At 39.0% G+C, this 26,823-nt stretch overlaps 2 protein-coding genes across 5 annotated transcripts; one reads left to right on the top strand and one right to left on the bottom strand.

Moving 5' to 3' along the window:
- Positions 1-732: 732 nt before the first annotated feature.
- CLEC4E (C-type lectin domain family 4 member E) lies at positions 733-11,049 on the top strand. 2 transcript variants are annotated; one of them, XM_042247586.1, is made up of 6 exons: positions 733-958; positions 2,162-2,254; positions 4,187-4,276; positions 6,743-6,894; positions 8,977-9,092; positions 10,719-11,049. In XM_042247586.1, exons 1-6 carry the CDS (start codon positions 922-924, stop codon positions 10,867-10,869), a joined length of 639 nt encoding a protein of 212 aa, XP_042103520.1. In that variant the 5' UTR covers positions 733-921; the 3' UTR covers positions 10,870-11,049. The 2 variants fall into 2 exon arrangements, with proteins under 2 accessions (XP_042103520.1, XP_042103521.1); XM_042247587.1 differs by lacking the exon at positions 4,187-4,276.
- A 5,244-nt stretch (positions 11,050-16,293) lies between these two features.
- CLEC4D (C-type lectin domain family 4 member D) lies at positions 16,294-26,764 on the bottom strand. Of its 3 annotated transcripts, none has more exons than XM_042247584.2 (6): positions 26,533-26,764; positions 24,937-25,029; positions 21,268-21,372; positions 20,410-20,564; positions 19,246-19,361; positions 16,294-18,742 (listed from the first exon to the last, which is right to left on the bottom strand). In XM_042247584.2, the coding sequence occupies exons 1-6, from the start codon at positions 26,558-26,560 to the stop codon at positions 18,595-18,597; spliced, it is 645 nt and encodes a 214-aa protein (XP_042103518.1). In that variant the 5' UTR covers positions 26,561-26,764; the 3' UTR covers positions 16,294-18,594. The 3 variants fall into 3 exon arrangements, with proteins under 3 accessions (XP_042103518.1, XP_004006954.1, XP_042103519.1); XM_004006905.6 differs by having other exon boundaries at positions 20,410-20,561; XM_042247585.2 differs by having other exon boundaries at positions 24,937-25,026.
- Positions 26,765-26,823: the final 59 nt, after the last annotated feature.

Genomic DNA, 26,823 nt, shown 5'->3' with positions numbered 1-26,823 from the left:
GTCATGTATGCATGTGAGAGTTGGACTGTGAAGAAAGCTGAGCATCGAAGAATTGATGCTTTTGAACTGTGGTGTTGGAGAAGACTCCTGAGAGTCCCTTGGACTGCAAGGAGATCCAGCCAGTCCATTCTAAAGGAGATCAGCCCTGGGTGTTCTTTGGAAGGAATGATGCTAAAGCTGAAACTCCAATACTTTGGCCACCTCATGAGAAGAGTTGACTCTTTGGAAAAGACTCTGATGCTGGGAGGGATTGGGGGCAGAAGGAGAAGGGGACGACAGAGGATGAGATGGCTGGATGGCATCACTGACTCGATGGACGTGAGTTTGAGTGGACTCCAGGTGTTGGTGGTGGACAGGGAGGCCTGGCGTGCTGCGATTCATGGGGTGGCAGAGTCAGACACGACTGAGCAACTGAACTGACCTGAACTGAAAGACCAAAGTGGTTTGGAAATGCACAGGTTAGCCCCACAGATGTCAAGGAAAAATTTAAGGATAAGTGAGGTCTGGAAGAAAGTACAGCAATTTATCCACCAAAATATTAATAAAACAATAATTTTTAATCCCATCATATCTCCACAAGTTCTGTCTGTTTTGTTGATGCTTAAAATGTCTTCATTTCCCCATTTCGTTGTTTCCTGGAGTGAGGAGACTGACTGTTGCCCAGTAAAATCCCTTGTCCTCCTTATGCAACAAAGGAAATCTTGACATAAACACACAGCCACAGAACAAGTTAATTTTCTTATGTCTTAGGGTTGAGCTTCCAAAAACACAGATCAAGTATTCCTCCTTCATTTTCTTTGGCTCTTATCAACAAAACACCCTTGGACTCAGAAACCAAGGACAGAGACAGGGAGGAGGAGAGGAGAAAGAAGAAAGGGACAGTGAGGAGGAGAGGAAAGGAAGAAAGAGAAAGGAGGAAGAATGAATTCATCCACATCACCAGCATCACAAAGCACAGGTAAGATTTGCAACTATTCCTTTTCCTTCAATCTTTCCTGGTGGCTCAGTGGTAAAGAATCTGCCTGCCAATGCAGGAGTCACAGGAGACGTGGGTTCGATCTCAGGGTTGGAAGACTGGAGGAGGAATGGCAACCCACTCCAGTATTCTTGCCTGGAAAATCCCATGGAGAGAGGAGCCTGGCGGGCTATGGTCCATGGGGTCACAAAGAGTAGGAGACGACTGAGCACGCATGCACTTTTCTCTCATAGATTTTTCATGGAAGAGGTGATAAACATTCTGGGGACAGGACAATAAATTTAGGGATGAGTGAGGTCTGGAAAAAAGTGGAGAAATTTTGTCCATCAAAATAAAACAATATTTTTAAAGCCCTTCATATCTCTCCAAGGTCAGTTTGTCTTGTTGATACTTAACATGTCATCATTTCTCCATTTTGTTGTCTCCTGGAGTGAGGAGACTGGCTTTTTGTCCACTAAATGCCAGTAGAGTAAGAGAGGAGAGACAGAGACAGAGAGTGAAAGAAGGGATGGTTAGAAGGCTAGAAGTTCTTCTGGAAAGACTGCAGGAGATTGAGTTCAGGGAGAGCTACCAGACTACTACCTTTTCCATAGTTCATTGAGTTCCATTGGGCAAGTCGCTGCAAGTCGGAATTCATTCTCTTTGTGTGTAAATATGTGTGCCTGGAGGGAAGAGGAGGGGAACTACTAGGTCATCAAAGTTTTATCAGATTGAGTTACAAAGCACCTGGAAAAGGAGACCCTGAAAGGAGGAGAGCAGTAGAGAGACAAGAAAAACTGGAAAGAGTGAGGAGGAGAAAGGGAGAGGGAAAGAGGGAAAATCTGGGAGAGGTGGAAGGGAAAAAATTGCACATCTGTCTGAATCCTTGATTCAGACTCTTAAAAATACCCATGAGCTCCTTCAGTGCTTCTCTAAGTGTGGTCCCCAGGCCAACAGCATTCTCAGTTCCTGGAAACTTGTGGATTCCATACCAGCTCTACTGAATTTTTCATTCTGGAGGTGAGAACCCATGATCTGTGTTTTAGCCAACCCGTCCAATGATCTTGATGCTTTCTGAAGTGTAAGAATTACTCAGTATAGGTAATACAAGTGGAAGGAAGTAAACAGGGTCAAATATGAATTTCTTCTATCTCTTTTGTAGCTTTTTAGGGAAGATTGACCCCATGTATGTCTTTCTTTCTACAGAGAGAAGATGCTTTTCTTCCCAGCTATTCTCATGGGCCATTGCTGGCACCTCCATCCTGCTCCTGAGTGCCTGTTTTATCACCAGATGTGTTGGTGAGTTCTGAAGTTCACATTCAAGCTGCATGGTGAACATTAGGAGTGAATTCTTCCTTGTTGACTGTGGGTTCTCTTCTCCCACAAAGGGTATTTCTATTTCCCTGGTGACTCAGATGGTAAAGAATCTGCCTGTGATGCAGATGTGGGTACTATCCCTGGGTGAGAAAGATCCTCTGGAGAGGGAACTGGCAACCCACTTCAGTATTCTTGCCTGGGAAATCCCATGGACAGAGGAGCCTGGCAGATTATAGACCATGGGGTTGCAAAGAGTCAGACACGATTGAGTGACTATGCTTTCCCCCATATTTATCTCCAGGTTACTCCTCAAGCCAGAAACCCCAACCAGCATAAAACTGGTACTAAGTTTCAGTGACCTGTGAAACATTCTTCATGGTACACACTTTTTATTTCCTTAGTGGCCCTGAGTCCACCCTCTCTGTAATCTTGTCATTAGTGTAAACCTCTCTGAGATCCTAGCCAGAGGAACAGGAAGTCACTTCTTGGAAAGAAGGGCTGGGAGGTTAGACTTGGCAAAAGAGAGAGTCTTAGGCATTTTCTATTGTTTTTGTGGGGCCTTCCCTGGTGGCTCAGTGGTAAAGAATCTGCTGGCAATGCAGAAGACATGGGTTGGATCCCTGCATCGGGAAGATCCTCTGGAGAGGGAATGGCTATCCACTTAAGTATTCTTGCCTGAAGACTCCCATGGACAGAGGAGCCTGGCAGGCCATAGTCCATGGGGTTGCAAAAAGCTGGACATGACTTAGCAACTAAACAACAGCAACAAGAGAGAATCCAAACACATTTATTATATACATATTTAACTCATTGTTGAGTTTATTTTTCCAGATTATGCACACACTACTAGGAATACATCCAGGTAAAATATCCAAGCTGGTAAATTGAATTTGGCAATTTATATGATCAGTGGTCATTCCAATAATTCATTCATTTAACATTACTGAAACCTGTCTTCTGCATTATCATCATGTTATTAACAAAGTTCATTCAATAAATGGATAATTCATATTCATCTTAGGCTAGGACTTATTGCTTAGGACTTACCAAGCATTTTGCACCATTAGTAAGACAGCTTTATTGAGATACATAATTCCTACAAGTAAATTCATATGGATGTCTTTCTTTAGTAAGAAACTGGCTGAGAAGAACATTTTGTTTGTGGAATCAAGGAAAACATTAGCATTTCAAAAATATTTGTCTTTTTAAATGCATTCTACTGTGTAGGTGAGGAAAAAAGTTTTCTTCTACTCTACTGTCTCAGCTAGGGCTTTGTTACAAGAAAAAAATATACAAATGCATTTAATGTGAGTTTTACATGACATCACATCTATTTCTATTTTGGAGGGGGGTCTTTGAACCTGAAATAAAGTATATTTATCTTCCTAAATCAGGAAAAGCATGAAATGTGAATTCTCTCTTCCTTGACTAAGCAAACTTCAGTTCCTATCCATGCTGAAGTAAAAGTAGATAGTAAAGAAATATCATAACTACTGGTATTTTTATAACTATGAAAAAATTTTAATGTATTTGTAAAAAATTTTAATTGGAGGATGATTGCTTTACAATGTTATATTGGTTTCTGCCATATGATACTGTGAATCAGCCATAAATATATATATGTCCCCTCCCTCTGGAGCCTCCCTCCCACCCCATCTCACCCCTCTAGATTATCACAGAGCACTGAGTTGAATTCCCTGCATCATACAACAAATTCCCACTAGCAACCTATTTTATATATGGTAATGTATCTTTTCTCAATTTGTCCCACCCTCTCTCTCCTGGACTGCGCCCTCAAGCCTGTTCTCTATGTCTGCATCTCTATTCCTGCCCTGCAAATAGGTTCATCAGTGTCAGATAAAATGCACTTGTATTAAGGTTAATGAATATTAGCTGTGCCCCTTTCCCTTACAGTGACATATGGCATCTTTCAACTATGTGATGAGAAAAAGTTCCAGCCACCTGGGGATTCCATGGAACTCTCCTGCTATAATGATGGATCAGGTATGTGTGCTGTGCTTAGTCACTCAGTCTTATTTGACTCTTTGTGACCCTATGTAGTCCACCAGGCTCTTCTGTCCATAGGGATTCTCCAGAATACTGGTGAGAGTTTCCATGCCCTCCTCCAGGGGATCTTCCCAACCCAGAGATCAAACCCTGACCTCCCACATTGCAGGTAGATTATTTACCATCTGAGCCACCAGGGAAGCCCGATGGGTCAGGTATAACAGACCTCAAACTTGAACGTCTAAATTTATTTAGCAACATTTTCTGGCTTTAGATTGATTTGGGGATAAGTAAAATAATCAAGTTGGGCTCTGTTTTCCAAAGCAAAATGCAAAATCTTGCCTGTAATGTCAGAGAATAATGAGAAGTTGGTAAGAAGACAAGAATAAAACTTTGGAAGTACAATTTGTGTTCAAGCAGGAAACTTTGGGAACATTATAGCAAACCTTTAGAATAAATGTGAGGCATGTGGCTGAAGAGTCAATCTAGAAGTTGAAGGTGTTATTCCCAGAAGTGTACTTTTTATTTTCATCCATCACCTGCTTCCAAAATGAGGTGAAGGAGGAAAAAAATTGTCGGGAGCTGCGTTAGGCGTTACTGACAAAATAGAGGTGTGGCCCCAAGCCCCTCTCCTTATCCCACAGGCACGGACCCAGGATGAAGGAGCTAGGCCTTGTGATTCTGACTTGTTTTTTCCTCTCCTTGGCTGAGTTGACTGAAAAGAATATTATGGTGCTTATTGTTCTTGAGAGGAGCATGAGAAGGCACAAAGCCTTCTGCAGCTGTGCTCAGAGAATAATTCATAAAGTTAATCATTGACATTCGTTCAAGGACCTTTACAAAAGAGTGTTCCAGAATGAGCACGTAGGCCACAGCTTGAGGCCATGGGAGGGATTGCTATCTGAAATCTATTTGTGAGGGAAATGTTTATGGCAAAGGAGTTTGCTGAATTTAGGGCTTAGGAATAATTATAATAGTTAGAAGCTAAAGATTTAAGGAATGTTGTAATGTTAGCATATTTTACTATAGCTTATAGAGATTAGGAATTTTGGAGATATTAGTGGTTAGAAGCCTTTTTAGAGAAAGTGAGCTCCGAATACTAGCGGCAAACAGGATTTAAAAAGATAAGAAATAAACTGAGGAATGTGGTATGCAGCCCAGACATTAGCACGAGTTACAATGTATTCACAAGGACACATGAGAAGAAGTAGATAAGAGAATCGTTGAGGCAGGAACTCCTTTTGAGGGGCAACAATGATTTATGGAGACAACAAATCTGGGTTAGGGGGAACTGAAAATGTCAAACCTCTGACCTAATGCTTTTGTAAAAATACAAAAGAGAATCCTAAGCTTGTAATAAATATGCAGTCCAAGAAAACTGAGAGGCTGCATCATTTCTCACCGACACCACCCATCCCTTCAGGCTGATTCCCTGGCTGCTGGAGCTGGACTCTGGCAAAAATGTAGGAAGGAAATTTGAAAATATCTCAGAAATATGCTCCCTATACTCTTCCATATTGTCCTGGTCCAAGTCTTAGCAAAATGCTACTTGACGATAGAAAGTGACTTCCTTCTCTGAGCTATAATTTCCTCACCATTAAATCAAGAGGGATTGGACTATTTATTTTTAATAAACTTCATAGTCTGAAATTCTATAATTCTAAGAACTGTAGGACAACTAGTTTGGAGATTCTGTTGAGGGTACATTGTTTGGAAAACATGAGACAGTTGCTTAGTGGTCACTCAGATAAAATACATAATTTTTCTCTGAACTTGGAAGTCTATGAACAGATAATAGGGTCCAATGTCAATAGCATAACTAAGGAAGATTGTATATATCAGGGGTTCCCAATCTCTTTGGGGATAAGTAAATTAATTGAGTTGAGTCCTGTGTTTCAAAAGTAAAATGCAAAATCTTGCCTGTCAGAGAATGATGAGAATTTGATAAGAGGACAAGAATAAAACTTTGGAAGTGCAATTAGCATTCAAACAGGAAACCTCGGGGAAATTACAGCAAACCTTTAGAATAAATATGTACCTGTCCAAAGACTGATGCCTCCTGTCAGATCAACAGTGGCATTAGATTAGAAATAAAATGTACAATATAAATGTAATGCACTTGAATCATCCTGAAACCAGCTCCCCCACTTAGTCCGTGAAAAAATTGTCTTCCGCAAAACCTGTCCCTGGTGCCAAAAGGTTGGAGACTGCTTTTATATGGTTGTGTTATTATTTATTGGCACTGACATCTAGAAAGTAAGGATTATATCTTTAAAGACAAGAACATTGCTGTTTGTGTTTGTTTTCTGAGAAATTACCTAAAGTCTTGGATGGTAAGATGTGGAGCATGAACAAGGGTTCCAAGGCTTCTGACTCAAAGTGAAGAACTTATCGGCTCAGAGGAAGGTTTCTATTATCTTACTTGGTTCATGTGGACTCTCACAGAAACTTCTCTCCTTTCAGGTTCAGTCAAGAATTGCTGTCCACTGAACTGGGTCCATTTTCAATCCAGCTGCTACTTCTTTTCTGCTGACACCATGTCCTGGGCAGCAAGTCTAAAAAACTGCTCAAGCATGGGCGCTCACCTGGTGGTTATCAACACGCAGGAGGAGCAGGTAGTTGAGGACAGCATTTTCCAGTGTAGTGAAACATCCTTCACAAGACCCATCTCCCTTTAGCCCATACATGCTTGTGTATAGTATTTGACCTACAATATCCATGTGTCACATGAATTTACTGAAATACATGCTGTTCTTACCTTTTCTATAAGTCATTACCAACTTTATTTTCTTTACTAGAAGAAATTAGGATAAAAAGAAATTTTCATGTTTAATTCCTTTATTAGTAAGGCAGGAAAAAAGAGGGTTGGGACTTCATGTTATTTATTATTTAGTAACTTGTAATTACTATTACTTAAAGGCTGATGCTATGAAATCAATATGCCAGCAAATTTGGAAAGCTCAGCAGTGGCCACAGGACTGAAAAAGGTCAGTTGTCATTCCAGTCCCAAAGAAAGGCAATGCCAAAGAATGCTCAAACTATTGCACAATTGCACTCATCTCACACTCTAGTAAAGTAATGCTCAAAATTCTCCAAGCCAGGCTTCAACAATACATGAACCATGAACTTCCAGATGTTCAAGCTGGATTTAGAAAAGTCAGAGGAACCAGAGATCAAATTGCCAACATCCACTGGATCATGGAAAAAGCAAGAGAGTTCCAGAAAAACATCTATTTCTGCTTTATTGACTATGCCAAAGCCTTTGACTGTGTGGATCACAGTAAACTGTGGAAAATTCTGAAAGAGATGGGAATACCAGACCACCTGACTTGCCTCTTGAGAAACCTGCATGCAAGTCAGGAAACAACAGTTAGAACTGGACATGGGAAAATAGGCTGATTCCAAATAGGGAATGGAGTATTTCAACGCTGTATATTGTCACCCTGCTTATTTAACTTATATGCAGAGAACATCATGAGAAACGCTGGACTGGAAGAAACACAAGCTGGAATCAAGATTGCTGGGAGAAATATCAATAACCTCAGATATGCAGATGACACCACCCTTATGGCAGAAAGTGAAGAGGAGCTAAAAAGCCTCTTGATGAAAGTGAAAGAGGAGAGTGAAAAAGTTGGCTTAAAGCTCAACATCCAGAAAATGAAGATCATGGCATCTGGTCCCATCACTTCATGGCAAATAGATGGGGAAACAGTGGAAACAGTGTCAGACTTTATTTTGTGGGGCTCCAAAATCACTGCAGATGGTGACCGCAGCCATGAAATTAAAAGACGCTTACTCCTTGGAAGAAAAGTTATGACCAACCTAGATAGTATATTCAAAAGCAGAGACATTACTTTGCCAACTAAGGTCCATCTAGTCAAGGCTATGGTTTTTCCTGTGGTCATGTATGGATGTGAGAGTTGGACTGTGAAGAGGGCTGAGCACCGAAGAATTGATGCTTTTGAACTGTGGTGTTGGAGAAGGCTCTTGAGAGTCCCTTGGACTGCAAGGAGATCCAACTAGTCCATTCTGAAGGAGAACAACCCTGGGATTTCTTTGGAAGGAATGATGCTAAAGCTGAAGCTCCAGTACTTTGGCCACCTGATGCAAAGAGTTGACTCATTGGAAAAGACTCTGATGCTGGGAGGGATTGGGGGCAGGAGGAGAAGGGGGTGACCGAGGATGAGATGGCTGGGTGGCATCACCGACTCGATGGACGTGAGTCTGAGTGAACTCTGGGAGTTGGTGATGGACAGGGAGGCCTGGCGTGCTGCGATTCATGGGGTCGCAAAGAGTCGGACACGACTGAACGACTGAACTGAACTGAACTGAAGGGTACGTATGGGGACCTCATTTTAGAATGACCAGTGTTTTTAGAAACGTGTGAAAGAGGGTAAGCAGAAATTGTCCATTATATTTAAGCTATGATTTATTTTGTTTTGTGCTACCCATAACTGTAGATAAACTTTGCATGAGTTGTTGTGAACCTCCTTCTCTGTCAAAAGTTCCTTTTCACTGGCATAATTTTATGTTATCTGTGCTTTGCCAAAATAAATCCTCTATAATCTTATCATTTCAGGCCCATTTTTCCATCATCTCCAGCCCAAATCCTACTTCTTTCTTAATAACAATTACTTTCAACGTTTGTTTGGAATTGGAATAACTGATCTCATTTGCTGTGTGTGTATCTTCCATAGGAATTCCTTTACCATGCAAAACCTAGAAAGAAAGAGTTTTATATTGGACTGACGGACCAGGTGGTCGAGGGTCACTGGCAATGGGTAGATGGTACACCTCTCACAAAGTCTCTGAGGTAATTTCCTTCTTGTAGTAGAACTATTTGTTGTTGTTTAGTTGCTCAGTTGTGTCCAACTCTTTTGAGACCCCATGGGCTGTAGCCTGCCAGGCTCCTCTTTTCATGGGATTTTCCAAGCAAGAATACTGGAGCAAGTTTCCATTTCCTTCTTCAGGAGATCTTCCTGACCCGGGGATTGAACTTGTGTCTCCTTCATTGGCAGGTGGAGCCACCTGGGAAGCCCAGTAGAATTATAACACTAGCCCAAATTGTAAAATTAGACCACTGTTGAGGAGAGTCCTCAGAACCTCCTTCTGGTCCAAGAGGTATATTCATGTCCATTCTTGGTGATATTACATGCAAAAATAAAAAGAGCTGATATATAAGACAGAAAAGAGAAGCATAAGGATCTGCTGCCTCCACCTCCTAGAATTACCTCAGGAATAAAGAGGAAATAATAAATGAAATGAGAAAAGGCTTAAAACTGAACACTAATTCACGGGAAATGCAAGGGAGACAAAGAGTGGAATTTGGAGTCTTATGCCCCCAAACTGTAGTCAATGAGACGAAAACAATGATTTGGGAAAGACAACAGATTCTTTTCTTAGAGCTTTGAATTTTAAAAAATTAATTAATTTTGATTACACTGGGTCTTCATTGCTTTGTGAGGGCTTTCTCTAGTTGCGGGGGCTACTCTTCATTCCAGTGCATGGAATTCTCATTGCGGTGGCTTCTCTTGTTAAGGAGCACAGGCTCCAGACTGCGTGGACTGGAGCACGGCCCCAGCTGCGGCCCACAGGCTGAGAAGTTGCGGCTCTTGAGCTCTAGAGGGCTTGGGCTCAGTATTTGTGGTGCACAGGCTTAGCTGCTCCATGGCATGTAGGATCTTCCCAGATCATGGACTGAACCTGTGTCCCCTGCATTGGTAAGTGAATTCTTATCCACCGTGCCACAAGGGAAGTCTGAGACAACAGATTCCTATAGACTAAAAGTAGGATGTTCTGACCCTTGAAAACATTGTTCTGTGGCCCCAGTGAAATATGCACCTCAGTGAATACAAACTCTATAGGATAAGTGGAGCTAAACATGATGTGAGCCATGTTTGTGAAGGAAACAAATCCATCAGGATATCCCTCTTTCCCCTAACATCTCCATTTTGGGTCTAAAGCCATGAGCGACCACAGCAAAATAGTAAGTCAGAAAGGTTGAGTTTAACTTCACTATTCACAAACTCTATGACTTAGAGAAATGGTTTAGCTCTTCTGAGATTCTTTCGCTTCATCAGCAAAGTGGGGATTATAATACCTGTCTCGTAAAATTGTTGGAAAGTCAAACACGAATGTGTTTTGCCTAATTTATAGGGCTTCCCAGGTGGCACTAATGGTAAAGAACCAACTTTCCCAATGCAGGAGAGGTAAGAGACGTAGCTTCCAGAGACGTAGTCCCTGGGTTAGGAAGATACCCTGCAGCAGGAAATGGCAACCCACTCCAGTATTCTTGCCTGGAGAATCCCATGGACAGAGAAGCCTGGTGGGCTACATACAGTCCATAAGGTCATAAAGAGTCAGACATGAATAAAGCGACTTAGCATGCACGCATACGTCACCTTGCCTCATGTAACTCTCCCCTGTTGCTCTCTTTCAGCTTCTGGGATGCAGGAGAGCCCAACAACCTGGCTACTGTGGAGGACTGCGCCACCATAAGGGACTCCTCAAATCCAAGGCAAAACTGGAACGATATGACCTGTTTCTTCAGTATGTTTCGGGTTTGCGAAATGCCAGAGAGAAAGATTTGAGAAAAGAAAAATCTTCAAGACACGAGGCACAACCCTAAAATGCATAAATGGGAAAGAACAAGTGATAATCATAACCACACAACTCCAACGTGAGAAAAGCATGCATTGCACTTCTTTAGGACTTCATAAATGTTTGTTGCTTTGATATAAATAAAAAATAAGTCATTTTGAAGGTTATAATTCATGGTTATCGACTGAAGTGCATTTTTGTCTACATCAGTCTTGGGATTTCTCAGAATTTACCAAGCTTCTCTAGCAATGCTGCGAGAAGGGCTATTCCTTTCTCTTTTTGGTACAAATGCTTCATTTATGAGTATTTATGTGAAAATACAGGGACACAAACAAGCACCAAATCCAGCAAAGAAGAGAATTTTGGAAAGTGTCTTAAACAGTTTAAATTCAGGCTCTGTGTCATGTCTCCTTTCTAGTTCCTGAAAAATCCATCTTCTTGATTTCATTCTGTTTTTTACCCCTTACCCAAGCATATCGCTTCACTGTGTTCTCCTCTATAATGAGCAGCAAACTTTTCAAGTCACAAATTTATTCCTGATTAAAAGACTGGTTTGGACTTTCCAGTCAAAAGCATTTACTTCGCCTGCTTATTAATAGAAAGGCCATGCTAACCTTCAGCTCCAAAGAGACTGTCATCCAAGGACTTCCTTGCTGGTCCAGTGGCCAGGACGTCACCTTCCAATGCAGAGGATGCATGTTCAACCCCTGGTCAGGGAGCCGGAATCCCTTATGCCTCATGGCCAACCAACCAAGACATAAAAAGCAGGAGCAATATAAATTATTCTAAGAGAACAATCAATTTCACACTTTCCTGTCTCAAGCCTGTTCATTTATTGCATAATAATCTATCAGTGGTCTTCCCTGGTAGCTCAGCTGATAAAGAATCCAGCTAGAGACCCCGGTTCCATTCCTGGGTTGGGAAGTTCCCTGGAGAAGGGATAGGCTACCCACTCCAGTATTCTTGGGCTTCCCTGGTAACTCAGATGGTAAAGAATCCACCTGCAAATGCAGGAGATCTGGGTTCGATCCCTGGGTTGGGAAGATCCCCTGGAGGAGGGCATGGCAACCCACTCCAATATTCTTGCCTGAAGAATCCCCATGGACAGAGGGGCCTGGTGGGCCACAGTCCATGGGGTCATAAAGAGTCATATACGACTGAACAACTAAGCACAGCACAGTCTATCAATACTGATTCAGTTATTTAAGAATATGTAAATAACACAGCAGCTTTTATAAGCATGTTTCTTGCACACAGCACCATAAATAGACCCTCAAAATCATACATTGGAATTAATGTATAATCACTGAATGGGAAAATTCAACTGAATAAATGAATATAATATATTAGCTTTCTTTACAAATGTTGATTTCTCATAGGCGTGACAATCTGTGTTTTTGAAATCAATATGCCTTTAAAACAAAAGTCAGATGGAGAAATATACCATGTTCATGGATCGGAAGAATCAATATAGTGAAAATGAGTATACTACCCAAAGCAATTTACAAATTCAATGCAACCCCTGTCAAGCTACCAGCCACATTTTCACAGAACTAGAACAAATAATTTCAAGATTTGTATGGAAATACAAAAACCTCGAATAGCCAAAGCAATCTTGAGAAAGAAGAATGGAACGGGAGGAATCAACTTGCCTGACTTCAGGCTCTACTACAAAGCCACAGTCATCAAGACAGTATGGTACTGGCACAAAGACAGACATATAGATCAATGGAACAAAATAGAAAGCCCAGAAATAAATCCACACACATATGGACACCTTATCTTTGACAAAGGAGGCAAGAATATACAATGGAGTAAAGACAATCTCTTTAACAAGTGGTGCTGGGAAAACTGGTCAACCACTTGTAAAAGAATGAAACTAGATCACTTTCTAACACCGCACACAAAAATAAACTCTAAATGGATTAAAGATCTAAATGTAAGATCAGAAACTATAAAACTCCTAGAGGAGAATATAGGCAAAACACTCTCAGAAATAAATCACAGCAGGATCCTCTATGATCCACCTCCAAGAATTCTGGAAATAAAAGCAAAATAAACAAATGGGATCTAATTAAAATTAAAAGCTTCGCAAAACTATAAGCAAGGTGAAAAGACAGCCTTCTGAATGGGAGAAAATAATAGCAAATGAAGCAACTGACAAACAACTAATCTCAAAATATACAAGCAACTTATGCAGCTCAACTCAGAAAAATAAACGACCCAATCAAAAATGGGCCAAAGAACTAAATAGACATTTCTCCAAAGAAGACATACGGATGGCTAACAAACACATGAAAAGATGCTCAACATCACTCATTATTAGAGAAATGCAAATCAAAACCACAATGAGGTACCACTTCACACCAGTCAGAATGGCTGCAATCCAAAATCTGCAAGCAATAAATGCTGGAATGTACATAATCACTGGAGAACATGGGAAAATTCAACTGAATTACAATGCACTATAATATATTCAGCAGATGAATCCATGTCTGACGTAGGGTGCAGCATGCTTGGGGGCTGGTGCATGGGGATGACCCAGAGAGATGTTGTAATAATAATAATAAAAAATAAAACAAAAGTCATTCAACCTGAAAGTAATTCAGTAAATATATCTCAACTTTCTAATTTCTTTTTTCATATCACAAACATCAAATGAGGAAACATTTTAAAATATGTGGAAATGTTTTTGTTCATTGCTTTTATACTTTAGATGGCTATAATTATCTTAAATTTTATTTTTATATTGAAAGACATAAAAATATTAATGCATATATTTCACTATTTACAATTTAAGTTATGCAACTAACTCTGCCTTCAAAGTCTGGCAAAAAAAGAATTGTTTAGATTTTATTAGAGTAAAGCTCATTGGAACCTAAATTATTTATCAGAAAAATTCTTCTTTGAGAAGCAGATCATCCAATTGAAACTGTTTTAGATATCATATTTTATAAATGGGGTTATATAAATACTTAGGCACCAGAAAACCCAAAAAGTAGCAAAAAATAAAGAATAATCAGTCATTCATATCCCCAAGACCATGTTCTCCAATTAAACCACTGTTATAATTTGAATACTAATACCACTTGGGCTATTTTAAATTTTAAAATTACATGCATTCCCAAACATGGTCATCCCCATGCACCAGCCCCAAGCATGCTGCATCCTGCGTCAGACATAGACTGACGATTCAATTCACATGATAGTATACATGTTAGAATGTCATTCTCCCAAATCATCCCCAAGTCCAAAATACACAGTCTTGCATACGTCATTGCTATCTTCCTAAATTCATATATGTGTTAGTATACTGTATTGGTGTTTTTCTTTCTGGCTTACTTCACCTGTATAATCGGTTTCATCCATCTCATCAGAACTGATTCAAATGAATTCTTTTAACGGCTGAGTAATAATTGCTAAGGAATCTCCACACTGTTCTCCAGTGGCTGTACTAGTTTGCATTCCCACCAACAGTGTACTACATCTTTTTAAAATGTTACTTATTTATTATTAAAATTTTTTCAGAGCAACAATTGTATAGAGATGAAAGCTAAAAAAATAATTGAATTCCAAGTTGGTATAGGTTAAGATCAATAGGAATCATACAGCAGACAATGTATTCTTTTAAAGTATGAAATTTAATTTTACTTAAATTTACCAAATAAAAAAATTGAAGTGAAATTAAAGAATTCTTGAAATTCAAGAATTTTATAGGCCTTATGCTGCCCCTGCTTAGTTGCTTCAGTTTTGTCTGACTCCATGCAACCCTGGAGTGAAGCGTGCCAGGCTCCTCTGTGCATGGGATTCTCTAGGCAAGAGTACTGGAGTGGATTGCCATGCCCTCCTCCAGGTTAGAGGCCTTATAGATAACCACAAAAATTTTTTTCCTGAAGGGTCCCTAAACAGAAAAATAATAAGGAATCATGTAAAATGTTCTTCTTGCTCTTTGTTTTTTAAACTAGAGGATAATTGCTTTACGATGTTGTGTTAGTTTCTGCTATATAATAACATGAATCAGTTATATGTATATCTTCCCTCTTGAGCCTCCCTCCCACTCCCACAGCCATCCCACTCCTCTAGGTTGTCACAAGAGTATCCAGCTGAAAGACTGTTTCATACATCAGTGTCTCTTGCTGTCTCGCATACAGGGTTATTGTTACCATCTTTCTAAATTCCATATATATGCGTTACGGGGAGGGAGGAGGGGTTCAGGATGGGGAACACGTGTATACTTGTGGAGGATTCATGTTGATGTATGGCAAAACCAATACAATACTGTAAAGGAATTAACCTCCAATTAAAATAAATAAATTTATATTTTTTTAAAAAAAGAGTATCCAGCTGAGCTCCCTGTGCTACCCAGCAGCTTCCTACTAGATATCCACTTTACACATGGTAGTATAGATATGTCAATGCAAATCTCGCAATTCATCCCACCTTCTCCTTCCCCCTGCTGTGTCTACAAGTTCCTTCTCTATGTCTGCATCTCTATTCCTGCCCTGCAAATAGCTTCACCAGTACCATCCTTCTAGATTCCATATATATGCATTAAGGTACAATATTTGTGTTTTTCTTTCTGACTTACTTCTCTCCTCTTGCTCTTTCATTTCTTCCTCCTCCCAACCTGCTGTCCTTTTCCTTTCTCAACAATATAGCCCCTAAATCCTTCGTTGGGTGGGACATACTTAGGGAGATTTTACATGTGCGCACGTGGATGCATGCAGGGAGACATAACCATATACGGATATACGCATAAGAAATCAGTAATCATAGTTACGCTGAAGGGGCATTTAGAGGTTTGGAGTGGAAGAGAGTGTCATCTTATATTTTAATAATGTTTTTTACTGTTTGCCTTATTAACACATATAATTACTTTTTCAAAGATAAAAAATGTTTTGTTTTGTTTTTTTTTAAGACTTTGTTGATGTGGACCTTTTTTTTAAGTCTTATTGAATTTGTTACAACATTGCTTCTGTTTCACGGTTTGGTTTTTTGGCCATGAGTCATGGGAGACCTTATCTCCCCAAGCAGGGATCAAACTGGCACCTCCTGCATTGGAAGGTGAAGTCTTAACCGATGGATTGCCAGGGAAGTCTCCAAAAAGTGCTTAGGTTTTTTTAACGTTTCAGACTTCTAGGACATTCTATTATAATGTTCTTAAGAAATTAGCATTTATTTTTATGAAATTACTATTACCTGTTTTAAAGAAATTGTGAAGACTATGTATAAAAGGTGCCATGAGAGTTGAGAATTGGCTGAAAGGGACCAGGGGTGGAAACAGGGAGATCACCAGAAGGCCATTGTAATAATCCAGGTAAACCGATGTTTACTTGGTCTGGTGGAAGCCATGGATAGAATGAAAATTGATCTGAATTGGGAGAAAAAGATTAAGGTATCGATGTAGACATAGATGTATAAAATCACAGAGAGGTCACATTTTATTGACTACTGAATCTTTAAATACAGTTTTATACAAATGGAGAATGGATAACATTAACTATATAAAGTCTATTTCAACAAGTTTTATAGATTAATGCTATGTAATTTATGGCAAACACAAAGTCCCTTGATGCTATTTCAGTTAAAAGCATCAGCTTTAAACACAGACACATAAACACATACAGTCAATCATACACTAATATTCTGAACTTAGAAAACCACTAATTTAAGAATAAATACTGTTTTTTTACTATAGTAGTAAGGAAGATGAAAATGTTAGTTGCTCAGTCATGTCCGACTCTTCGTGGCCCCATGGACTGAAGCCCACCAGACTCCTCTGTCCATGAAATTTTCCAGGCAAGAATACTGGAGTGGGTAGCCATTCCCTTCTCCAGGGAATCTTCCTGACCCAGGGATCGAATACAGGTCCTCTGCATTGCAGGCAGATTCTTTACCATCTGAGCCACCAAGGAATGTAGCTAAAAAGATGTCGCTTGAAATTTTTTAGCTTGGATCCAGGAAACATCAGCAAAATAAAATGTTTTAGAAAGACCTCCATATTTTGTTGATGTTGGACATGACTGCTTCACAATTAAAGCTACATACATCACAAAAGCACAACTTCAGGTTGTTAAAGTCGTGACTTTTCTTGCTAGTTCGAACTGTAGCTTTATAGCTCTAAATAAACATGCTAACAATGGCAGCCCACTCCAGCACTCTTGTCTGGAAAATCGCATGGACAGAAGAGCCTGGTAGGCTGCAGTCCATGGGGTCACAAAGAGTCAGGCACGACTGAGCAACTTCACTTTCACTTTTCACTTTCATGCATTGGAGAAGGAAATGGCAACCCACTCCAGTGTTCTTGCCTGGAGAATCCCAGGGACAGGGGAGCCTGGTGGGCTGCCATCTATGGGGTCGCACAGAGTCAGACATGACTGAAGCGACTTAGCAGCAGCAGCAGCAGCAACAATTTACATGAATGGTTTAAAAATACGATTTTCTTCTGATTCTAATTAAAAATGCAGAAACACTAATACAGTGTTACATCAATAATTAAGAACTATCATCTATCTGTTAGCCAAGAGGCCACAGCACCGCCAGTAACTTTTCTGTAATACCAAAGGGAATACATTCCACCTACTATGAAAGCTAGTTCTGGGCCACAGTCTAGTTTACATCATAAACTAACCCTGTGAAGGTGAGCTCTTTGGTTTCCCAAAACTTTTGTTTCCTTAGTTATAGAATTAAAAGAGTGTGCTTTAAATGGCCTGTAAGGGACTTTTCCACTCAAAAAGAAATTGTCAGCTTGAGACTCCTCACTGTAGTAAGATTTTTAAAGTGGAGTAAATTTTTTAAAAGGTAAATGGATATTTTTTCTTGCTGGAAAGTGAAATTCACTCAGTCATGTGTGACTCTTTATAACCCCAGGCTCCTCTGTCCTTAGGATTCTCCAGGCAAGAATCCAGGCAAGAGTGGGTAGCCGTTCCCTTCTCCAGATCTTCCCAACCCAGGGATAGAACCCAGGACTACTGCATTGCAGGCAGATTCTTTACCATCTGAGCCACCAGGGAAGCCCAAGAATACAGGAGTAGGTACCCTATCCCTTCTCCAGCAGATCTTCCCAACCCAGCAATCCAACCAGGGTCTCCTGCACTACAAGCAGATTCTCTACCAACTGAGCTACCAAGGAATCTGTTTCTTCCTGGGCAATACCATAATTCTAACTATTCTATACTGTTCTTCAGAAAATATTTTGCTCATGGAATTTCAATACAATGACTGATACTATTAAAAACCCTGAAAACAAAGCACCAGACAATAAAAATGCTGCTTAAAACCTTTAGAGTTTGCGATATTTGGGTTAAAAAAAGATACACCACTACCAACTGAAATATCCCACCTTTGAACTTTAAGTGCTAAGAATCATCAGGGCAGAGGAAATGGTGACTTAAAAGATTTCACCATTCAAGCTATTAAATATGTAATCAATACATACCAGTTGAAAAGTAAATGCCCTGCCTGAAATACTATCAAGAAAACAAAGTTAATGAAATTGATTCTCACAGAAAAATATGATTCTTTCCACCAAAACACAACACAAAAAATACATTATCTTGAATGAATGAAACAAAAAATAAATAAATAAGGCCATCATGACTGAAAATGTTCTACGACAGAAAACGTTTTGTCTGTTCCCACAATACATGTATGTTCTGTTTAGTCGCATTGTTTCTTATTTTCTGTCCTCATCACAGGGCCCCCTCCGTGGGTTTTTAGTTGAATGCAGTTCCAGTTATCTTGCAAATCCAACTTGTCTTATAGTCACAAGGAAAATCACTCCAGGCCCATTTGTCTTTGTCGTTAACAAGAACAACACATTTTTCTTTCTGATCATTGTTGGATTCACGCTTGTGCCAGAATCTGAAATGAAAAAATATATATACACGTGTGTGTACATGTTGTGTGTGTATAGTAGAGGTCAGAGGACAAGGCAGAGAAAATGCCCTTAGTGAAACATTTACAGTTGCACTGTCCAATAGAATCAGAGCAATCGACTAGCATAGAGGTTCCTAAACAGACAGTGCTCTGTTCTGAGGAGGCATTCTTATTCTGGTATTGTTGTTGTTTAGTTGCTAAGTTATGTCTGACTCTTTTGCTACCCAATGGACTGTAGCCCGCAAGTCTTCTCTGTCCATGGGACTTCCCAGGCAAGAATACTGGAGTGGGTTGCTGTTTCCTTTTCCAGGGGATCTTCCCAACCTAGGGATTGAACCTGCCATCTCCTGAATTGATAGGTGGATTCTTTACCACTGGGTCACCAGGGAAGCCTTACAGTGGTATAACCCACCCCAACATGAATTTGGCTTGCTGTCTTCTTCCTACCTTTGCCTATAAAGCTATTTTACCCTAGTTGGTATACTCACACCATCTGTGGGTTAAATGGTTTCTTGTCCACCCAATGCCACTGGCCGTCAAGGTTCTCATTCCTAAGTCCCAGGAAATATGAAAATCGTCTATCCAAAAATTGAGTGATAAAGTTCTGCATAAAAATGTGAATTTCTATAAGTATATTTGCATTTATCAGTTGATAACTGTTATTTTAGGAAAAGAGGAAAGAGGTCAAATAAACCACTAGTTAAACACAAAAGCATTGGTTATATGTTTTCAGATCCTGCCTCTGACATTTATGGTGTGATGTTAATAAGTGCTTTAATGTCACCAAACCCCAGTTTTCTCAACTCCAAAAGGGACAACTCCACTACTTCAGAGGGTCACTGTGAAGATTAAATGAGATCAGCTTGCAAATTACTTAGCATAGTTCTTAATGGGATTGGATTTTTAGGAAATTTTATTTTTTAAATTACCTTCATTAATTGATTGCATATTTCATTAAATTACACTTATTTCAAAGAGATCCTGAACCTATAGCTGCAAAGCCATGGAAACAAAGTCCTCCAGGAAACCATGTTAACCAAGAATGGAGTAGAATCTGAGTCTGGGAATATAATATATGGAAATATATTGCATGAGGAAATAAATTTCAGCTCAGAAATGACTTTACCTTGAGATTTCTTTTTTTAGAATAACAAACATACATCTGAATTATCCGTCCTATTCTTTATCCTGAAAAGATATTTCAGTCCTAATTAACCATTCATTGATTAACTTAATCATCACTTAAGTGGGCCTAACACTGCACAGACATTGGAGATACAAACATGGATAAAGCGTGGCTGTAGCCCTCTGGAAAGGAGGAGTCATTGGAAAAGCTGGAGTAGTGAACACTGAACTAAGTGCCCTGGTCATAAAATGCACAAAATTCCATGAAAGCATCTCCAGGTTAGAACAAAAAGGATGGAGTGGGGAAGGTGGTCAGGGTAGTTTTCTTGAGAAAATATCACATGAGTCAGATCTGGGAAGACCAGAAGATGTTGGCCATGTGAAGAAAAATGCAAGAGGAAGAAAGTCTTTCCAGGTGGATGGGGGAGAGGAAGCAAAGGCACAGAGGTGGAGCAGAGCTGAGAAATTCCTCTCTCTGCGAAGAGATTCAAACCAGCAGAGAAACTAACATGAGCCTCTCAGCATACCTGCTCAGCCCCTGTGCTGATGGTGGCCAGGTGACCTCCCATCCCAGAGCAGTGGCTTTCACTCTGAGCCCACGTCTTGTTGTCATTAAAAGGAAAATAGCAGTTGGACCGGAAGGCTCTCCAGCCCACAGGACAGCAATTCCAGGTGCCCCCTCATGTGAAAATTGAAAGGAAAATTAGGTCCAAGGGAGCATGCCATATATAACAAATCATACAGTTATTTTACTACCTAATATCCAATTAACATTTAAGAGAATAATACCAAGATTACCACAGTCATTCTGTCCCCCCTATTAAAAAAAGATCCTGAAAATTACATTTTTAAATAGCTCCTAAACAAAAGTATCTGAATCACATAATGACCATGAGAAAATTACCAGGTTTTCTCTTAGAAGACATGATCACTTTTCAACATTCCTACAGTTATTTACAACCATGTTGAAAGAGTTCCTATAACAAAACTTTTGGCAGGACATTTTACCTGAAGGAAATAATGAACCTGCTAAGATGCTCATGTAATAAGCCTTCACAGAATAAAAGAGATAAAGACACTTTGGCAAAGTTTACATATTCTAGGAGGGAGCAGTCCTTACATATCTGAATTAAAAGAAAATGTTACGCTTTGGATGCCAAAAATGGCTCATAAATGTTTTGTTCGTATTCTCTGATTAGTTATTCAACTGCTCACAATCATGAAAATAATTCTATCTCAATTTACTGATGTCTGCTCTTGTGCCAGATTCTCATATTGTGCTCTTTTCATCTCTCTCTTTATATAATAATGTAGAAATGATATGCTTTAAATCAGGCTATGAATTTGAATGGAAATAAGGAAGGAATTTCTTCTACTCTCTGTACCTTTCAGTTCCGGTTTCTCTCTGACGCATGTCACCTTTGGGTGCTGCTTTGGGAGCCTGAAGAACCCCGTTCCTTTCTTACAGGATAGAAAGTTGTGGTGAGTCACTGTGAAGGAGGGAAAAAAAATCTTAGTTTCCTTTTCCTATATAACCACTTACTTTGGGGGCATACTGCACTAAGTAAATTTTCTTTTACCATAATAGTTAAGGTCCCCACCTTCTCTGTTCTTCCTATGCAGTTCCTTTGTTTCAGCTCAGGTGAATTGGTTGAAAAGAATTGTTGAAAATCAATATTTTCATTATTATGCATGTGTGTTAAGACATTTCAGTTGTCTGACTCTTTGGGACCCTGTGGACTGAAGCCCACCAGGCTCCTCTGTCTATGGGATTCTCCAGGCAAGAATACTGGAGTGGATTGCCATGCCCTCCTCCAGGGAATCTTCCTGACCCAGGATCTTCCTGAACCCGCATTTCTTATGTCTCCTGCATTGGCAGGTGTGTTCTTTACCACTAGGGTCACCTGGGAAGCCCTTAGTATCCATTTTATGCTTTATGGGTGTAGTTTTGCAAACCTTAATGTCCATGTGCTTTTAAACATGTTTTTCTATCAATATTTGTGCTTAGAGTAGAGGTTTTGGTGACCACTGGTATTCTTCTGCAAAGTCCTACAAGTCTTACACACTTATCTTTTCTGTATTTTCACTTTGAAATATAACCAAGTCTAACAAAGTGAAAAATATAAACGTACAGTTTATCAAATTATTATAAAGTGAACATTCCAACAACCCAGCTCAAAAAATGCAGCATTACCAAAGCCCCAGGTGACCTTCACAGCCCAAACACGAATCCCTCACTTTCTCTTAAAGGTAATCATGCCATGGCTTTTAAAGCAATCACTTTGTGCTTTGCTTCATAATTCTACCACTTCATAATCTATCACAAAACCATATAGATCAGATTTGCCTGCTTCTGAACTTTATATAAGTGGAATCATACTTTGGGTTCTGTCTTCTGCTCAGGGTTTCCTGAAATTTATCTATGTTGTTTCATGCAAACATAACTCATCAGTTCTCATTACTGAAAAGTGATCCATTATCTTAATGAACTAAAATGTATTTATCTTTTCTTCTTCTGGTAGATAATTGCCTTGTTTCCAGTGTTTGGCTAGTACGAGCTCTGCACCTCTGAGCATTCTTGACCATGTATCCTTAGAGCACCCAAGCATGCATTTCTGTAAGGTCCATGCACATGTATGCAACTGCTGGTAATAGGTTATACCTATTGCCAACTATGGTTGGGGCAACCTTTTTCAAAACGATTATACTGCTGTATGCAGTATAATCTGTATGCAGGTAAATAAGCAACAGTTAGAATCGGACATGGAACAACAGGCTGGTTTAAATAGGGAAAGGAGTACCTCAAGGCTGTATACTGTCACCCTGCTTATTTAACTTATATGCAGAGTACATCACGAGAAATGCCGGGCTGGATGAAGCACAAGCTGGAATCAAGATGGCCAGGAGAAATATCAATAGCCTCAGATATGTAGAAGATATGACCCTTATGGTAGAAAGTGAAAGGAACTAAAGAATCTCATGATGAAAGTGAAAGAGGAGCATGAAAAAGCTGGCTTAAAACTTAACATTCAAAAAGCAAAGATCATGGCATCTGGTCCCATCACTTCATGGCAAATAGATAGGGAAACAATGGAAACAATGAGAGGCTTTATTTTGGGGGGCTCCCATATCACTGCAGATGGTGACTGCAGCCCTGAAATTAAAAGACACTTGCTCCTTGGAAGAAAAGCTATGACCAACCTAGACAGCATATTAAAAAGCAGAGACATTACTTTGCCAACAAAGGTTTGTCTAATCAAAGTTATGATTTTCCCAGTACTCATGCATGGATGTGAGAGTTGAACTATAAAGAAAGCTGAGCACTGAAGAATTGATGCTTTTGAACTGTGGTGTTGGAGAAAACTCTCGAGAGTCCCCTGGACTGCAAGGAGATCAAAGAGTCAATCCTAAAGGGAATCAGTCCTGAATATTCATTGGAAAGACTGATGTTGAAACTGAAGCACCAATACTTTGGCCACCTGATGGGAAGAACTGACTCCTTGGAAAAGACCCTGATGCTGGGAAAGATTGAAGGCAGGAGGAGAAGGGAACGACAGAGGATGAGATGGTTGAATGGCATCACCAACTCGATGCACATGAGTTTGAACAAGCTCTGGAAGTTGGTGATGGACAAGGAAGCCTGGCATGCTGCAGGCCATGGGGTCACAAAGAGCTGGACACAACTGAGCCACAGAACTGAGTACTACTGTACACTCTCACCAGCAGAAATTCACTGAAGGTCTAGTTGCTCTGCAGTATCATCAATACTTGCTACTGCCAGACTGTAATTATTACCATCCACAAGGTTTTCAGTGGTATCTCATTGTGAGTTGAATTTGCATTTCTCTGAAAACTAATGAAGTTAGAAATATTTCATATGCTTATCAGACATTTCATTTTTTCTTTTCTATTGTGCCTGTTCAGGACTTAGCCCATTCTTCTGTTGTCAGTATTTTTCCTATTGATTTGGAACAATGGTTTAAATATTCTATACTCTAATCCTTTATTAATTATATGCATTAAAACATATTTTCCTATGTTTTCTGTTGTCAGTGTTATTTTTGTTGGACAGTAATTCTTACTTTAACGTAGTATACTTTGGTGATAGTCTCTTTAATGGCTAGCACATTTTGTGACATGTTTAAGAAATCATTCTCTGTCTCAAGGTCACAAATATATTCTCCATATTTTTTTCTAAAACATTAATTTGCTTTCATATTTTAATCAATTCTCCACTTTAGGTTGGTTTTTGAACATGATATGAGGCAGGAGAACAATTTCATTTTTGAATATGGATAATCAATCCTTTCTACTACAGTAATTGAACAAAACTGTCCTCTCCCTATAACCCTGCAATATCCCCTCTGTTCATTTTTTAATTAATTTTCATTGGAGGATAGTTGACTTATTCCCTTCAGTTTTATTTTGTTTGTTGTTGTTTAGTCGCTCAGTCCTGTCCAACTCTTTATGACCCCATGGACTGTATGTAGCTAGCCAGGCTGCTCTGTCCATGGGATTCTCCAGGCAAGAATACTGGAGTGGGTAGCCTGTTATATAGAGTTCATAAATACAGATCTGTAACAAAGCTCTCAACGTTCTTTCTCTATTTGTTTATTCTTGCACCTATACTATATTACTTTATTTATAATAACTTTATACAATGTCTTGATGTCAGAAAGAAGTCTTCCAGCTGTTCTTCTTTTCACAGCCAGACTACAGTCCATCTGAAATTTGAGGGTTTTTTTCTGGTTATTCTTTTCTAGAAAGATGCGGTCCTTGTTATCCTGGTCCAAAGTGAAGAATAATTTACTGCAGTCTCCAACCTTCCCATGTATAGGAATGGGTCTAAGTTCCATTGTTCATTTCCTGGCTCAAGGCTGCACCATCAAAAAACAGAAGGTCAAGTACGTAGCTCTGAATATTAAATCCAAGCCCTGAGGCCTTTCTGGATTGGTGTGTTGGAGAAGGTCATGCTAACAAAAGGTGTAGGGCAACTTTCTGAAAGTTTTTTGAGTGAATGATTCAAGGAGCATTCCACTTTGCTAATAACTTACCCACACAATTTGCAATAAAACAGGCACTTAGAAGTGACATGAAAAAAATAGCAATGGTCCAAAGGATCAGCTGGGAATGCTGGCCTCTTTCTACTAAAACAAAAAGAAAGATGAATAGGTTATCTTCTCAGCCATGAAAACTAAGAGAGCTAATGCCACCATAGAGAAAGCTTAGAATGAGATCATCCAAAATATTTTAGACCTGGAAGAGAGCTTAAAGATTTCCCCTGAATAAATCAACTTTAAAGTTCATTAATAAATAAATTAATTAATTAAATATATTTATTTGCAAATAAAATGTATTTCTTCAGGGTTCTTTGGGGGAATTAGGAACATGCTTTTTATTAAGCAGACTAAAAACCCCAAAATCTTTAAAAATTGATAATTGTAGTACATAAAAACCAAAGCTCCTTTATAAACAAATGTTAAAACACAAAGAATACATGGAAGAAAAATCTTGTCACAATGCTAATATCCAGGCTGTATAAAGAATTTCTAAAACCAATTTGAAAACTGAGCAAAAATTTGAGCAGAAAATTTGCTGAAAATTTAATTTGCTGAAATTATTTCAAAAATCCATTAAACAAACTAACAAACAGCATGCTCAATCAGAGACATGTAAACCAAAATATTATTGCATGTTTTGTCATATATCAAATTTTTAAAAGTAAATTGAGAATACATAGTGTGGCAAGGCCTACAGGAAATAAACACTCAGTGAGGAAATAAAGGCCACTACTGAACTATAAACTGGAAAGCCTCTTAGACAGATAAAGTTAGGAACACTTATCAATTTTTAAATGCATTACATTTGCCACAATTTAAATTCTAGAGCTCAAGCCTATAGAAGCAATTAAACTTATTTCTATAAAATGATATTCACTGCAATAACTTTGGAAATAGAAAAAAAGAAACCTTGAAACCTAATACTTGTATGTGTATCATCAAAAGCAGAAACACTAAATTATGGTGAATTCCTATGATGAAATTCTACAGAGCAATTAAAATAATCATGTATACATATATGTATTAACAGAAAGAATTCTTCAAAACATATTGCTACATAAAAATGTGATTTTCAGTACCATTGTACGTCATGACCCCATGTGATGAGATGAAATGAAACATTAATTTCAAAATTATATATTTCTGCATTCATTCTATATATTTCTCAAAAGTGTTTTTTAATGTTCTTACAGTACAAACCCATTTATGTGTCACTTGAGTAGAACTTGAGTATAAAAAGAAATAAAGTCAGAACCTCAGGTTCACTGCTGTCCCAGTCAGGGTGTTTTCTGTATCTCTCTTCTCTTTTTTTCCTTTAAACAATTTTCCCAAATTACTCTCTTTCATCTAATTTTTTTATATACTTGGTGCTCTCTCTTGTCCCTGTATACATTTTATAAAGGAGTTTCTAATACCCCAAATGTTTGAATCTATGTCCCCCTTCTTCACCAAAATAATTTTTACTTTCTTCAACTTCCTCCCCATCACCATCTTCAATCTTCATAACTGAAACTATCATCAATTCATATTTTAAAATCTTAGTCATAATTAAATATGCTTCTTTAAAACTGAAATGAGACAAATACTCACATTCATTTTGCAGTTCTTCTTGTCCCATTGTGTGTTAAATCTCTTGTGGTTCAGCAGTGGAGAGAACCAGCAGCCTCAGCAACCTCTTAAATTTTTTCCCCACAGTTTATTCTGTGGATAAAGAAATATATTCAGAAATTCTTGAGATTGAACATTAATCTTGCCTATTCTGCTAAGATTAGAAAGCTCTCGATATTAAAGACAGCTCAAAAGAAGAAGTCTTTCCAAACACAGGGGTTTCCTTTGATTCACTCTAGGATGGAGCAAAGAAAAAGGAAATTGAGAAAGCCA

Source organism: Ovis aries, chromosome 3 (genome assembly GCF_016772045.2).
Source record: "Ovis aries strain OAR_USU_Benz2616 breed Rambouillet chromosome 3, ARS-UI_Ramb_v3.0, whole genome shotgun sequence".
Lineage (NCBI taxonomy): Eukaryota > Metazoa > Chordata > Mammalia > Artiodactyla > Bovidae > Ovis > Ovis aries.
Note: the sequence above shows the minus strand (reverse complement) of the source record. Positions and strands in the feature narration are given on the sequence as shown.